This window comes from Anabrus simplex, chromosome 2 (assembly GCF_040414725.1).
Source record: "Anabrus simplex isolate iqAnaSimp1 chromosome 2, ASM4041472v1, whole genome shotgun sequence".
Taxonomy (NCBI): Eukaryota; Metazoa; Arthropoda; class Insecta; order Orthoptera; family Tettigoniidae; genus Anabrus; species Anabrus simplex.
The window spans coordinates 54029790-54046874 of NC_090266.1; the positions used below are offsets into that span (position 1 = coordinate 54029790).

Here is a 17085-nt window from a genome sequence, read left to right on the forward strand (position 1 = left end):
AAGATCTGTTACATCTTATTTTCAAAATCAATATTATCTTTCATTTACACAACATTTACAATTATTCCACGGGCACACACATTAACTAGGAGGAGTTTCTTTATAATGCATCTTACTTACACAGAGAAGAATTATACAGTCCGGGAATTGCCATTGCAGCGTATTGAAGTACATGCAATGTCCTCCAGTCAGAACAGAATTGGGACATTGGTTTTTATTTGGACATTATTTGTAAAAACATTTTTTTCAGTTACAAACATTCATCTTCCTTCTGCTCCGTCATTCCCTTTCATTCATTCTCTCACACTTTGTCAGGCGTGGTTTAAAATAAAATTCTCGGCCAGCTGACTAGTTTCTACAGAGGACTCAGTGGAGGATTTAGTAATACCAACGCTACAGATCTGACACTTTCGCAAATTATATCTCTATCATATAATTAATTCTAAACGTGTAAACTGTGTAGTTATAATTACTCTTTGGTTACGTAATACAACTGGGCCTTGTTTTCTTAATATAGCATTTAGAGAGTGTTTGAAAAATATCACTTTCATAACAATACTTTTACGTGGTTTCATTTCATTGAGAATCTCAACCGTTATTCAAAATAGGTTCGTGTTTGAATGAATTGGTGAGAGTGCGTCAGTAGTGTCTTTCTTTTTAGTCAATCGCATAAACACATAGCAAATCCCTAAAGTCCTTGTAGTTCTTACTGCGCGAATGGCTCAAGATCTGAATGTTTCACATTGAACTCTCCTCTCTCAGAAACAGTGTCTGTCGCTACAAATGGCGATGTGTATGACTGCCATTTCTGATCATTTATTTTCATTGCATTAATTCTCAATCTGGCTATAAGTATACGAGGAGGAGATAGGAAGGGAATATGAACTAGGCATGCTTTCAAAGTTCTTCTGTGATTGATACAGATCTACTCAAGTGTCAATCTACAGTCTGCTAAAACCTGTCCCATAGTTCACTGTAATCCTAGAATAACCCTGAATATCATACCTTGATTTGGTGGGAGAATACACAGTAGCCATGTCTATTAGATATTTCTATCACACCCAGTAACACTAATGAACTTGCATGCTTCTCTGGACAAGGGCTGTTGCACATCAAGGGAATACAAATTGGTGCGGTTCATACTTATGAATCCAAAATCGACACCATATTAATAAAATGTTGTTTACAACATTAAGCTATAAGGTATGGTTCTATGTATTTACGGAAGATAGACAGTTCCCGTTGCATCTCCTCTTTACGATGACGGGATTATGTCAATCTCTTGGAGAATTATAAGTGTTTTATGTAACTTCTGAGAGAAACAAGTACAACTGTCTACACACCACTAATTAGGAAAGAGAATTAAACGAACATATAAATATACAGTTAATAATGTTCATAATCTACAAAGATATGGTGTTTCTCTGCGTTCTGCTCTATCTTGCCTCCTAGCATAAGAATCCAATGATAACTCAAGCTACGTATAAGGGTTCTCAATTGGCCGATTCAAATAATATGTTCTTGGTGTTAATGATAGGATTGCGTAACATAGTGAAAGTCATAAGAATCGAGGGCTATGAAAAAGACGTAGTAGCAATGCAGAAAGAGTTGAGGTAAGACTCCAGTTTGTCCCCTCTCATGTCCACATAGAACGGGCGATAAAGGAAATCAAAGAGAAATATGGAAAAGAATCACAATCCAAGGAGAGGAGATATCAAACCTTTGGGATTTACCGATAATAGTGTTATTTTATCTGAGTCTGAAGAAGATCTACAGAGATTTCTGAATAGTATGGTCATAATGTTGAGGAAGTAGAAGATGAAAATAATTAAATCCAAATTCAATATCAGATGAGGCAGGAAATATTAGATTAGGAAATGAAGTCTTAAAAGAAGTAGATGGATGTTTTACTTGCGTAGCAGAATAACCAACGATGCAGAAGTAAGAAGGGCATAAAATGCAGACTAGCTCAAGCAAGGAAGGCATTTCTTAAGAAAAGAAATTTTCTCATTTCAGACAGTGTTATTGGAATTAAAAAGATATCATTGTGAAGACTTGCGTATGGAGCATGGTATTGTGTGGAAATGAAACATGGACAATAAGAAGCTCAGAAAGAAGAGAAGAGAAGCTTTCGAAATGCGGTGTAACAGAAGATGCTAAAGGTGATATGAATAGATGGAATCAAGAATGAAGAGGCACTGAATCAAATTAGTGAGCGGAAAACGATTTGGATAAATTTGACCAGAAGAAGAGATAGAATGATAGGACACATCTTAAGACACCCAGGACTTGTTCAGTTAGTTTTTGACTGAAGTACAGGTGTATACCAAGGCATGAATATGACGGACAGATTAGGACAGATGTAGGATGTCGCAGTTACATAGAAATGAAAGCGTTAACACAGGGTAAGGAGCCATGGAGAGGTGAATGAAAGCAGTCTACTGACTGATGACGCAAACTAAAACAATGAATATTGTAGGACCATAGTCATCAGTCTAATTACTATGTGTGTATGGCCATTCGTCTGATAACTGCCTATTTTCTATAATGCCATATTGGCGCCGAGGATATCTTGGGGAGCGAAATAAAGCACCAATTCAACACTTTCGTATAGGAAGTGCCGGGAAAAATAGCAGAAAATCTGATGAAAGTTGCTATGCCGTGAAAATGAACCATTGAACTTTTACTTACAAACTCTTACGTGCCACTTGGGACATATTGGATTGTCTTTCAAATATTAGTCATCCGATAGAATACCGAGACTCTTCAAAAGGCGCGAAACATTCAGGCTTAATGGTACTCGCACAGCAAAAACCCTAATAACTTTATGATATCTACTTATTCAAGCTGTGATAGCTTCAAAATGAAATTCTCCTCCTTCTCCGTGTACCGACGTGCAGAAGAAACTCATTCAAATACTTTTCAAATAGCCAATGTAGCTGCCAAGATTTACCTCTTTTCCCCGCGTATCCCATATAAAATGAGACAGGTTCTCAAGGAGGTTACCACCGACACATCGTACGTAGTCGTCACCATTTCATTCACTCAGAACACTCACTGCTGTCCGTATCGCGAGTGCACAAGTCAATACGTCACTGTACAGAACTACGGTACCTCTACTAGTTTAGGGCGTGCTAGTCCAATACTTCCATGACATCAGGTAATAGCGTATACTTTGTATCTGTCCATTCTGCAGGGGCTGCATTACGTTTCTGAATTTGCACTTTCTCATATCCTGAGCACTTGATGCAATACAAATACCCTGTAATAAATAAAGTCACATTCATTGAAGTCTGTATAGTTTCCAGCAAGGAATGTTATCACTGCTAAACATAATAAAAATGTAGTATTTCACGAAGTCTATTCAAGAAAGGTTACCTAAACTTACAAGGAACAATCGCGAAATGACTGGAGAGTAAACAGTGTTTATTGCCCTAATTTTAGCCTCCCGAGTGGCAATTATATTTCATAATACACGATAATTACTACACTGAATGAATGATTCCCTTGTGTAGTGTAGAGTTGAGCACAAGAAATTTTCAGACTTCCAGACAATGTTGTCAGAAACATGAAAGACATCGCATTTAAGTAGAGAAGCAGCCTTCTTCCAAACTTACTTAATCATTTCATTAAATATTGGAGTGCCAACTTGTTATGGATAAGCACACAAAGTTTGAGGGAAACTCGTTCGGCAAACATTTTCCAATGACGAAGAAATTCTAAGGTTATTTTTGTTTTAAATTTGCTTAACGTCGCACCGACACAGATAGATGTTATGACGGCGATGGGATAGGAAAGGCCTAGGAGTGGGAAGGAAGCAGCCGTGGTCACTGTCTTCAGGGCTGCCGACAGTGGGGTTCGAACCCACTATCTCCCGGATAAAAACTCACAGCGGCGCGCCCCTAACCGTACGGCCAACTTGCCCGGTCTAAGGTTGAAGGAGTAAAGTTACACTAGGGGGAATGTTTGTTGTTATCTCTATGTGTTTATCCAAAATTGCGACCAACTGTTGTTAATGGGCTGAAGGAAATGAATCAGAGAATATACATTTCGTTTCAGCATTGGTACAGAGGCAATTATTGTACCACCATTGTTAAAATATTATCTCCCAAATTTCGAACGCGTTGTATAACGGTATATCGTCACTGAAGAAACAATACCGCATATCTAATATATTCCCTGAAGACAGACACGTATTGATATGCAGTCCATCATAATAATTTTCATTGTGCTCATGTACGAATACTGAGGTATAAAGGAAAGTGAACCGTAAATACATGATACTGTAGGAGTTCGCAAATTCGCCATGCCATGCACTGTAAGGTTCATTTCCCTTTACTCGATGGTATAGGAAAATTAAAATAACGGAAATTTTTCTGAAGGATTGCATATCCGTATGTGGCTGGGAGGCGTCACCAGACTTAAGGACATTGTCAGATACGCAATATTGTTTCTTAAGCGACAGTATGTTTGGAGATCGGATCAGGTTGTTCTGCGCAACGTGACCCAATGCTCCATTTGTTTCGCGTAAAACAATATAATGGTTCTAGTTTGCTTAAACATTTCCTCAGTATGACTCAAAACAAATATGATCACTGCTATGGGGAGCTAAAATGAGCAAATAAACACTGTTTCAATAGTATACCAACATTCACCGCCGCTCCTTGTTAGAGGTATAGGTTGTAAAAGAGTTGACAGGCAGTGTCTTTCACCAAGGACTATAACACTTTACCTAGGGAACTCAGTCACTATTCAGTTTAAAATCGACCAACAATATGACAGCCATTGTTCCGTCTTTTCAACTGTGCCCCATGTTCATGAGGGTCCTCTTTCATTAGCAGCTAACTATAAGTCTTCTAAGACCACACACAGCCATATTCGAAAGAAAAATTACAGTAAAGCAAATCAAGAATTGCAACACAATTGAAACCGAAGGTCATGTCTTCACTGATGCAACGTGGAACGCAAAGCAATTTCAATTCTTCCCACGTAATAGTTTTCACATTGCACTCTATTTTTATAGAAATGATTGATTCCCAACTGTCAATGGAACTCAAATCTACTGAGATAAACGAGCAATACTGAGAGTATTGGAATGTCCCCAGCTGACATAACTCTTGCGCATATGCAGTTCCCCTACTTTGGGCTTTAACACTTAAACGTCAAGTGCAAATCCAGATGAGGAGAAAAATGTGCTTCACTGGCGAGCCAGTTCTTCTTCAGCTAGTTCTCGCCTCAACCGCTTGGCTGCCGTGGCACGTCCACCGAGGTCGCTGTCTTCACGGTCGGAACCATCGCCCTCCGCTAGTCCTTCAGCCTCCTCCTGCTTGCGCTTAGCTGTCGCCATCTCGGCAGCGTGCTTCTTCCGCCATTTGGTTCGTCGGTTCTGGAACCACACCTGTAACAAAAACAGACGTAATTAATGTAACGAAACAGGAAGACTGCTAATGAACATCCATGTGGGTTTACAACTGAAAAGAGGCACCACGTTTGATCAAAAATAGACGAGCTGCTAAGTACACAAGTGGGTTGATTATAGAATTTACATACATGGGTCATAAGTAGACATAAGACGTGTATGCATTAATATTATCTGAAGTGTACATGAATGTATTATGCTGTCAAAAAGTTTAAAATATCGTCGTTGCCGGGACAAAACCTCCTATGTGATAATATTTTTGGAGATATACTGACCCACAGCACATACATTACGAAGAGCGAGAATGCCTCGACAATATTCACACAATATTGCATCAGAACCTTACCGTCCAAATTCTAAGCTAAAATATTTAACATAGGAGGTTTTGTCCCGGCAGCGACGATATGCTTTAAAATTTTGAAAATATGCATTGAAATATGCTACTCGTATTATCTACTAAATGTATCGTCGGTGAAGGAATGTTACCTCGTACGTCCCAATGTTCTTCCTATCCATTTTTCTTCTTTAGACTGGTCACGCCTCCCAGCCACATATGGATATGCAGTCCAACAGAACAATTTTTATTCGTTCATTTTCCTATGCGAACGTGTAAAGGAAAATGAACCTTAAATACAGTATACTGCAGAGGTGCGCAAATACGTCATGCAAACATGCATTCCTACAGTACGGTACGGTAAGGTTCATTTTCCTTTACACACTTTCCTAGGGACATGAACACAACGAGTATTGTTCTGATGGACTTCGTATCTATATGTGGCTGGGAGGCGGGACCAGTTATTGGAAGATAATGGACAGGAAGGGCATTTTCAGATACGAGAGTTTGTTTCTTCAACGAGATGTATGATTTATACATCTAATGAAATTTGATTGATCTTCCATAAATGTTTTCCTGGAGGCTGTAACTTGATTTACAGTACCCTGATGACATTTTCCAAATGTTTTTTTCCTAGTTGTTTTACGTCGCACCGACACAGATAGGTCTTACGGCGACTATGGGGCAGGAAAGGGCTAGGAGTGGGAAGGAAGCGGCCGTGGCCTTAATTAAGGTACAGCCCCAGCATTTGCCTGGTGTGAAAATGGGAAACCACGGAAAACCATTTTCAGGGCTGCCGACAGTGGGGTTCGAACCTACTATCTCCCGAATACTGGATACTGGCCGCACTTAAGCGACTGCAGCTATCGAGCTCGGTCCAAATGTTTAGGAGTAAATTTATGACGTGTATCGGTTAATATCAGTTTATATGCAGGAAAGGACCTCTCAACGCCCGGCATCCACATGATTGGAAAGTATTTGTAATCACTAAAAAGCTGTGGGGGAATTTCCTCTGGCACTCCTGGCACTAAAAGCCATACGCCATTTCATTTCATTTCACAATTTCGTCCATAAAAATGATGCAGAAAGCCAAGTCATCTCCGTAAAGGCCGCGAAGGATGGTAAAGGTTTTATCCTAGGCACTTGATGTAGAGTGGTTAGCTCTGCGCCCGGCCGCCTTTGCTCCCAGGAATTAATCTGGTACTCATTTTTCGTGTAGGCTGAGTGAACCTCAGGATCATGTGCACCTCCGGAAGTAGAAATCTCGTTTCTTAGATTTTTCGACTTTCTGACAGGGAATCGAACCCATGACCATCGGGGTGAACCGAGTAATGAGAGTGAGGCTTATGTATCATTCAGGCAGGTTTTCATCAAGTTGTTGGGCAACAAGAAGAACCCAAATTACATTTCTATTGTAGCCAGCATGCTGAATAAGTTCATGAGCCTGAAGATTCACGTTTTGGACAGTCATCTTGGTTTTTCCCAGACAATTTGTGGGATGTGAGTGAGGAGCAAGGGGAGCGTTATGAAAGTGATGGAAGGAAGGTATCAAGGCTGCTCGTATGATGGGAGACTACTGCGTGTCACAAGAGATACCAGAAGTTTTAAGAAGGGGCCTAACATCTAAGGTCATCGGCCCAAGGAGCGGAGGGAAAAGAACTATAAGAAAATGGACACATAAGTCTATGTAACAGGGATAAATAAATACTTTGTACACGTTGTAACATTAATTTAGTTCTCATTCCTATAGCCTAGTAGTATGTTTCATAAATGTTCTGGTTTAAATGAAGTCATATTGTGACGAAACCGTGGGTGATAGAAAACAATTGAGGTCAGATCTGGAATCAGTAACAACAAAACCATAAGAATCACTTATTAACGTTAAAAAATGTTTGATTTGTTGGCCTATCCAGCATTAAAACCAAGTACGGTACCATGTTAATATTGAAATATTGAAATGATTTGATATGGTCTACACAGATTTATATCAGAGACTAGCAAACACTTACTTACAGACAGTAGCCTCTATGGATAGCGCAAAAAGTGCTTCAACAGCTACAGACATTCATCTGCATAAAATGATCGCTAGAGGAGGCGAGTTCTGCTGATTGAAAACGCGGCCTGTCGTGTTCCGTGCCCAGACCGAGAAAACACTGTTAAGAGCGTCGGAGGGAAACAGCAATTAAAAGTGTTTAGAGAGCAGGCTGAAGTGGAAAGTATCTTACTAATCATAACTCACCGCACGGGAAATGTGCTGCAGTAGAACGGCACATCGCGGGTTGGGTAACTACTCTGCAGCAATACATGTGCCCTGTGTTGGACCACGCACGGCCCAGAGGAAGGAGTTCTTCGTGATTTGCTGGCTAGTCAATAAACACCGCGCTCAGTAACACAAGTTGGTGGTTCGGTCCAATGGTAATTCGATGGCCTAGTTGTAATACCACGTACCTGACAATGCACTTCATATCCCTTATTTTCATTAACACTGCTCAAGCCTCCCAGCCACATATGGAAATGCAGTCAATCAAAACATTTTTCGTTGTGTTCATTTTCCTATGCCAACACGTAACGGAAAATGAACAGTAAATACATTATACTGTATGAGTGCGTAAATAAGACACGCAAACATCATTCCTAGAGTGCGGTACGGTAAGCTTCATTTTCCTCTACACGCATGCATAGGAAAATTAACAAAACGAAAATTGTCCCGATGGACTGCATATTCATATGTGGCTGGGAGGCGTGACAAGTCATAAGGAAAATAACTGATAGGAAGAGAATTGTCAGATACGTGGTATTAGAACTAGGCCATCGATATGAAGGCATTCAAGTACGTTAGCCTCGTGTCAGTAGTTTTCCCTGAACGTCTGCGGGGTAAAATTCCGACACATCGGCTTCTTCGAAAACCGTAAGAATAGTTAGTGAGACGAAATACCAATAACATTAATATTGTCATTAGTAAACCTTTATACACGGAGCTTTATCTACACTTTGCCAATAAAGGGTGCTCGTCAATGATTTTATAAGAATAAGAATAAGAATAAGAATAAGAATAAGAATAAGAATAAGAATAAGAATACATCATTATAGACCATTATGCCTTTCAGCGTTTAGTCTGCAATCCTCTGTGAATTTACTAAATGTTGCCACAATCCTCAATTTGCAACCAGTGCTGTGGCCTCATTTAGTTCTATACCTCCTATCTTTAAATCGTTAGAAAGTGAGGTTAACCACCGTCGTCTTGGTCTCCCTCTACTTCTCTTACCCTCCATAACAGAGTCCAGTATTCTCCTAGGTAACCTATCCTCCTCCATTCGTCTCACATGACCCCACCACTGAAGCCGGTTTATACGTACAGCTTCATCCATCGAGTTCTATCCTAACTTAGCTTTTATCTCCTCATTCCGAGTACCCTCCTGTTATTGTTCCCACCTGCTTGTACCAGCAATCATTCTCGCTACTTTTACGCCTGTTACTTCTAACTTACGAATAAGATATCCTGATTCCCCGCCCGCTTTTGCTCTGGTAAGGGAAAGTTGGTGTGAAAACAGACCGATGTCAAGATAGTTTCGTCTGGGAGCTGACTTCCTTCTTACAGACCACTGTTGTTCGCAACTGCGAGCTCAATGTATTAGCTTTATTGCACCTTTATTCAATCTCACTTACTATATTACCATCCTGGGAGAACACACATCCAAAATACTTGAAATTATCTATCAGTTCCAGCTTTGTATCTCCAATCTGGCATTCAATAATAATAATAATAATAATAATAATAATAATAATAATTCTCCCCTTGTCTCATCTGGTACTTGTCCGACTCGTTGGCTGAATGGTTAGCGTACTGGCCTTCGGTTCAAAGGATCCCGGGTTCGATTCCCGACCGGGTCGGGGATTTTAACCTTAATTGGTTAATTCCATTGGCTTGGGGGCTGGGTGTGTGTGGCGTATTAAACATTAGAAGTCGTCCTAGTTAGGGACCTCATCTTCACAGACATGGAGGTCGCCTAATAGGCCGTCTACTAGAAAAAGACATGCATCAGGCCTCTCCGGAGGCCATACGCCATTATTATTTGGTACTTTAGTGTCATTGTACTATAGTGGTGCTAGCTGCAATAACTAAAAGTGCTCAAATCCCTTTTTCTTCGTGATTACCAGCCGCCATGGCTGCTCCGACGCCTGTATCAGCCTTAGTTCATTCCAGCACAACCATACTGTACTTTAGATGGCTTTCTCAATTTTCTGTGAATTTTCATTGAGAAACATGCTCATAACCCTGGAGCTGCTGAGAACTGAAGATATCTGGATATCCTTCTGTCAGATAGATGGGCAGCTGTATTATCTTCAAGGATACTTTCAGGTGATAATGCACCAGGCCTGCCGCTAAAATCACAACTGGTACTATTGTTACTCGGTCACTCACCACCGTTCTTGAACTGACTCGATATTTATGCAGCTTCGTTTCAGAAGTTGACTGAAGAATGAACAGCAGGGCACTGCAAAATCGACCATCCAAATATGCTTGGCACCACGTAGAGTGACATCTGCTCCATTATTTTAGTTATTGATTTATCTTCCTCTGTAGACCAGTGGTAGAGTGTCCGCCTACGAATGCCAAGACCGTAGGCTAAAAACTCGGCAGAGGTAGTTGTATTTTATTTTATTTTTGCTATTTGTTTTACCTAGCACCGACACAGATAGGTCTTATGGCGACGATGGAATAGGAAAGGCCTAGGAATAGGAAGGAAGCGGCCGTGGCCTTAATTAAGGTACAGTCCCAGCATTTGCCTGGTGTGAAAATGGGAAACCACGGAAAACCGTCTTCAGGGCTGCCAACAGTGGGATTCGAACCCACTATCTCCAGGATGCAAGCTCACAGCTGTGCGCCCCTAACCGCACGGCCAACTCGCCCGGTTTATAGCCTATTTCGTGGTATTTTGTCTTAAGCCCCACCGACCGAGACAGGTCTCATGGCGACGGTGGGATAGGACGGGTGCGACTGTCGCCTCAATTAAGGTACAGCACCAGTATTTTCCTGGTGTAAAAATGGGAAACCACAGAAAACCATCTTCAGGTTTGCCGACCATGTGTTCGAACCCACCACGTCCCGAATGCTAGTTCAAAGCTACGTGACTCAAACCGCTTAGCTAACTCACTTGGTAGTCGGGTATTTTAAGGGTGGAAGGGACTCCATTTGGCGCCTTATGTTGTACGATCTTGTCGAGTAAAAGATCTCTGGTAGCACATTTGCTCTTTAGGCCAACAAGACCAAAAGAGCCAACTGGTGGAGTGCAAGTGAACGTAGAAATTGGAACGTAGGCAGCCTAAATCAAGTCAAATAAAATGCCGACACACAGTATCTGAGGTTGTAATTATTATTAAGCTTATAATGATTATTATTATTATTATTATTATACGACGATGGTATACGAAAGGGCTGTGAGTTTTAAGGAATTGACCGTTGCCGTAATTAAGTTGCAGCCCCAGCATTAGCCTGGTGTGAAAATGGGAAACCACCGAAACCATCTTCAGGGCTGCCGGCAGTGGGGTTCGAACTCACTGTCTCTCAAATGCAAGCTGATAGCTACGTGAACCAAACCATGCAGCCACTTCCTCAGTAGGAAATATTATATTAGAAAAGGAAGTCTTAAAGGAAGTAGATGAATATTGTTACTTGGGTAGTAAAATAACTAGCAATGGTAGAAGTAAATAGTACATTTAAAAAAAAAGGAATCTGCTCACTTCGAACACTGAAAACTTATAGGTATTAGAAGTATGTTTTTGATCACTTTCGTCTGGAGCGTAGCATGGTATGCAAGTGAAACAGGGACAATAAGAAACTCTGAAAGAAAGAGAATAGAAGCTATTGAATTGTGGAGTTACAGAAAAATGCACAAGATGAGATGGGTAGATCGAATAGGTAGACAGAGTTATTTGCCGAAATTTGATAAGAAGAGTGAATAATAATAATAATAATAATAATAATAATAATAATAATAATAATAATAATAATATCGTGTGGCTAATGCTAGCCTGGTGCAGATCCTCCAACGAGCGGGGGCGGCATTCACCAACCATTTAAGATTAAAATTAGTGACCCATCCGGGAATCGAACGCCGGGCCTTCCGAATCGAAGGCCACTACTCAGAATATTCATGCAAGCAGCCGGACAAAAAAAGTGATAGAATGATAGGAGACATCTTAAGACACTCGGGGCTTGTTCAGTTCGTTTTAGGGAAGTATAGACGTTAAGAACAGTAGGGGTAGACCAAGACAAGAATATGACAAACAGATTAGGGAAGACGTAGGATGTAGTAGTTGCGCAGACATGAGAAGGTTAGAACAGGATCAGGTGGTAGGCCTGTAGAGAGCTTCATCAAACCAGATTATGTACTGATGACCCAAACAATGACTTATTTATTGACGATATTTCTAACCTGCCATGAAAAAGGAGTATAAGTCAGAAAATGACTTGTACTCTTTTCTTCTAGATGGGTACTACTTTGTTTATTTGTACTGTTAGGACCAAGTAAAATATTGCACATATAGTTTAGTTCTGACGTACACCTCGTCCAGAGATCGAAATCCCTTCTAGGATTCACACCGTGAAGTTATGCTATTTTGAATATTTTCTTACTTATATTCGTTTGTTTGGCAGCATAGATTTAAAAATGGTGAGGTTATCTCCATGTTTTGATTTTCTTCGTAATTCTAAATCATTTATTCAGAATTCTTTGTCATTTTAAAGAACATTTTCTGGGACCGGAATCTGGACTCTGCGTAACGGACGAAATCTGAAAAGTAAAGTGTCTCGAGAATTTGGATGAGTATGAGAACGGTCTGGAAGTAACAATTGTTTGGGTGGCACAACCCTATAGCCTTTGAGCCGAGTCCCAGACCTTCAAGACCATTACCAAGCTTGTCTGCGATTTTACGAAACGGTCCACAAAAGAACATCAGACGATCTCTGCTTCTACAGTTTTCACTTAAATATCCTATTAGAATATTTTCGGAAGTGAAAGAAGCTGTATACACAACGTTCACAGCTGGTGGTAATGGAAGGGAAGGTGTCGGATAACGAGAGTCCAGAGTCGTTGGTGCAGCTCTGCACCCTAACCACAGCGCTAGCTGGACGGCAGATTCCTTTCCAATCACCTTCCCAGTCCTCCTACACCGTGCTTGAGTAACTCTCCCCATATAATTACTGCCCGTGTTACGAAAACAGCAAATTGAACCCTGGAATTGCAGAAGAGTTAGTTCATATGAGGCCAGGGAAAACAAGGGTAGAATCTTAAAAAGCTGCACAGAGCAATATTAACTTTGACAAAATAAACAAACGTAAGCTTACTGCTCATAATTGTTATATATTGGAGTGTCTGAGTAAGCTGTAATTCATAGCACTCTTGTAGCTATGGAGTTGTATAATAAGGTCCTCTGAGTTCAGTTTTGCTTGCTCAGGAGCTGGAGTTTGCCCGTCTTGCTAATTACATAGCCGTCTCTCTCTTGTTGGCGCAGTACATCACCGCCGCTTTAATCATCCTTCCCTTCTCTCACTCCTCTCCGCCTGCTTTCCTCTATCTTTTATCATAAAGTGAAGTCCCGAATAGAGGGCGCTGGTAATCAAGTGTAATTATGCGTTGTATTTGCAAATTACACGGTATTTAGGCCGGCATGTAATGCCCATCAATCATGGCGGACGGAGGGAGGGGGAGATAAAGACCGCCCCTTAGACCCACTCCCTTATCGCCTAAATGAAGTGGTATTAGGAAGGCTCCTATAGAGGCATCGTGGCGCTGCTTGCAAAATGTGGTCGAGACGGGGGAGTGGGGAAAGGGTTAATATTGAGGGACCTTGAAGCTTACAACACAAGAATGGTGTGGCCGCTTGGGAATTTGAATTTAAACATTCTCTTGTAATTCCAAGGAGAGTTGGGCACCAGCATTTCTTCCCTGCAATACACCCAGATCTTGTATCCAGTGGTTTACTTAAGAATTCTGGCATGTTACTATGCTTCATTAATTAATTTCACGTTGTTTCTCTTATTGCCAGTAAACATGCGCTTTGTGCACCAGACAGGACGTGGGTTCGACTCCTCATCAGAAAAGAGCCAGCAGGATTGCCACGAAAGTGCCGTTGGTAACTTTCAGATATATTAATTGCCAGAAAAGCATATCGATGGCTTTATTTTAAAACCCCGTATGTCCCAATTTTCTTCTTACGCATTATATGCCTTAAAATTGGTCACAACTCTCAGCCACATATTTATATGCAGTCCATTAGAACAATTTTTATTGGGTTCATTTGTCTGTGCTAGTGTTTAAAGGAAAACGAACCATAAATACATTATTCTGTAGGAGTGCGTAAGTTCGCCATACAAACAACATCCCTACAATGCGGTATGGTAAAGTCCATTCTCCTTTACACTTCAGCACAGGAAAATGAACACAACGAAATTTATTCTGATGGACTGCATATAAATACGTGACCGGGCGAGTTGGCCGTGCGGTCACGGGCACGCGGCTGTGAGCTTGCATTCGGGAGACAGTGGATTCGAATCCCACTGTCGGCAGCCCTGAAAAAGGTTTTCCGTGGTTTACCATTTTCACACCAGGCAAACGCTGGGACTGTACCTTAAATAAGGCCACGACCACTTTCCTCCAACTCCTAGGTCTTTCCTATCCCATCGTCGCCATAAGACCTATCTGTGTCGGTGCGACGTAAAGCAATTAGCTATAAATACGTGGCTGGCAGGCGTGACCATGAAGAGCATTAGCATATACAAGGTTTTAAAAGAAAGCCACCGATATGTGAATATAGCCACTAGCGAATTATTATTCTAACACGAAGACGAATTTTCCCTTCCACTTCGTGTACATTTTCGACTGCGCAAACAATGTGATTGGTGTGGTTTTAAAAATTTGCCTTAAATGTTAGAAATCGTATGTATCATAAGCAGCAGGCGGATGCTGGAAGCAGTCTTGTCATCACAGTTCTTAGTGATTTAACGTCGCACATAATTTAAAGCACTGCCCAAGCATTTGCCTGGGGTGAAAATGGGAAACCGTGGAAAATCATCTTCAGGGCTGCCGGCGGGGCGATTCGAACACCTCCATCTTCCGAATGCAGGGTCACAGCTAGGCGACCGTTACCGCACGGCCAACGGGCTCTGTCGTATTTATTTTAATATCCTGTTTCTTTGTGACTCTTTTTCCATAACCTAAACTCAAAACGCATAATTTGTCCTCTGGAATGCTCATGGATGGCCATGTTTTCTCACTAAATGGACATTCTGTATTTTTCTTTTGTTTGCTTTCTTTCGTTTATCATTCGTGTTACGTCGCACCAATACAGAGGTACCTGTTGCGGCGAGGATAGGAAAGGTCCTAGGACTGAGAAAGAAGTGACCACTTTCTTAATTAGGGTACAGCCACAGCATTTGCCTGTCGTGAAATGGGAAATCATGGAAAACTATCTTCTGAGCTGCCGATAGTGGGGCTCCAACTCACTACCCACGAATTCAAACTAACATCCCGAACCGCGTACCCAACTCGTCCGCTATCATAATTTGTTGCGTAGCACTTTTTATTTTCACGTGTGTGTTCGTTCGTGCTTGTAAACATCCTCGTTGCGCCGCCATACACCGCTATGCAGGACAGATATCACTTAGGACGAAAACTCATTGATTTGTTCACGCAGTACTGAACGTTGGTGAGAGTACTTTTCTGGTCAGAATTCGAAACTGAAATATTATCACATAGCGATTTTTCTAGGCACAGGAACGATATACTCTATGTGGTTGATTATTGTGGAAGTTTGCATTCAAGAGTTGCTGGCATTGGTAGTATGCACTCAATCTAATAAGAACCGTGACCACAATTCAGGCGAAAACATCTTTCTCTGCGCGGGAAGCAGTTTCTCTCAACAGCCGGTACAGAGTCCTGATATCAATTACAACGGGCCGTCTGATTTTCTCCTGGAATTGCCATTCTTTCCTTCTCTGAGCACATTTAACGAATGCGTTCAGTACTTCACAGTTGAAAAGAACTTTCGTGATTGTGTCAAAATGCTCAGGCCCAGCTCGTCTCCTAAGTCTGAAATCTTACCAAATAACATATCTGTGAAGCAAATGTCTGTGATTAAGCAACTTATTTTTTGAATGATCGGGAATTTTCAACATTTAGGAAAGGGAATACCGATCGGTCATAAAAAATATCTCCAAGCTGATTCCAACAAAGGGCGGTGAATACTCAGCTGCTTTTTGTGGTAAGTTAGAGCGCAAAACCTCGTATCCCACAACGGTCTTCCTATCCATTATTCTCCTTGAGACTGGTCACGCCTGCCAGCTACATATGGATACGCAGTCCAGGAAAGTGAACCTTAAATGCATTATACTGTAGGACTGCGTAAATTCGTCCTGCAAACATACATTGTTACAGTACGGCGCAGTAAGGTTCATTTTCCTTTACACACGGGCGTACGAAAATGAACACAACAAAAATTGTTCTGATGGACTCACATCCATGTGTGGTTGAAACGCGTGACCAGTCATAAGGAGAATAATGTACAGTAAGAGCATTGTGGGATAATTATGAGGTTTTGCCTGTGCAAATACTGCGAGTTCGATTGCTTACCTACTACTCTCTTAAATGGTTTCAAAGAACTTAGAACATTTCACTTCATAAATTATTCCAGTCCCTAATTCACCTTCCTGTAAATTAATATTTGTCCCAATTTCTCCTCTTGAATCCAAACTTTATCTGCAAATTACCTTTAAAAGTCCACTCAAGTTTATTCGTCTAGTAGTGTGACTCTACGCCATCTCTCCATTAACAGCTCGGAACAGCTTGTCCCTTTTATCCCAAGTCTTCCCAGCCCAAAGTTAGCAACATTTTCGTAACACTAGGCCTTTCTCGGAAATCACCCAGAACAAATTGTTCTGCTTTCCTTTGGATCATTTTCAGTTCTCGTATCAAGTACACCGGAAAGATATTCTAATTAGGGTCTTGCCAGAGACTTATGAATCATCCATATACAACCCCTAAACACCCCTATAACAATTACAGTATGATTACTCAAATGAGGATCTTTCCTTATATTAACGCCTGGGCACCTCTAATGAGGAACTATCACGACATCAGCTCAGTAAATAAAATTGAAAGGAATTTTCCTCGTGGTGAAAATTACAACCTTACTTCATACCATGTCACAATATTTTCGAGGTGGTTTTTTGCAGTAGCCATAATCCTATATCTCATTCATCTTGAACGAATGGGTGAAGATGGTCCATGGCTAGTGTTTGAGTATAAAAGTGTATTTCCTATACCGATAAAAG

At 41.0% G+C, this 17085-nt stretch overlaps 1 protein-coding gene across 1 annotated transcript in view; it reads right to left on the reverse strand.

The window, feature by feature from the left end:
- Positions 1–5197: 5197 nt before the first annotated feature.
- The window catches only part of LOC136864930 (homeobox protein Nkx-6.2-like), a 281778-nt gene continuing 269890 nt past the window's right edge, over positions 5198–17085 (reverse strand). The window contains exon 3 of the mRNA XM_067142339.2: positions 5198–5398. Coding sequence (XP_066998440.1) covers positions 5198–5398 — 201 coding nt within the window. The remainder of the gene's footprint in view (positions 5399–17085) is intronic.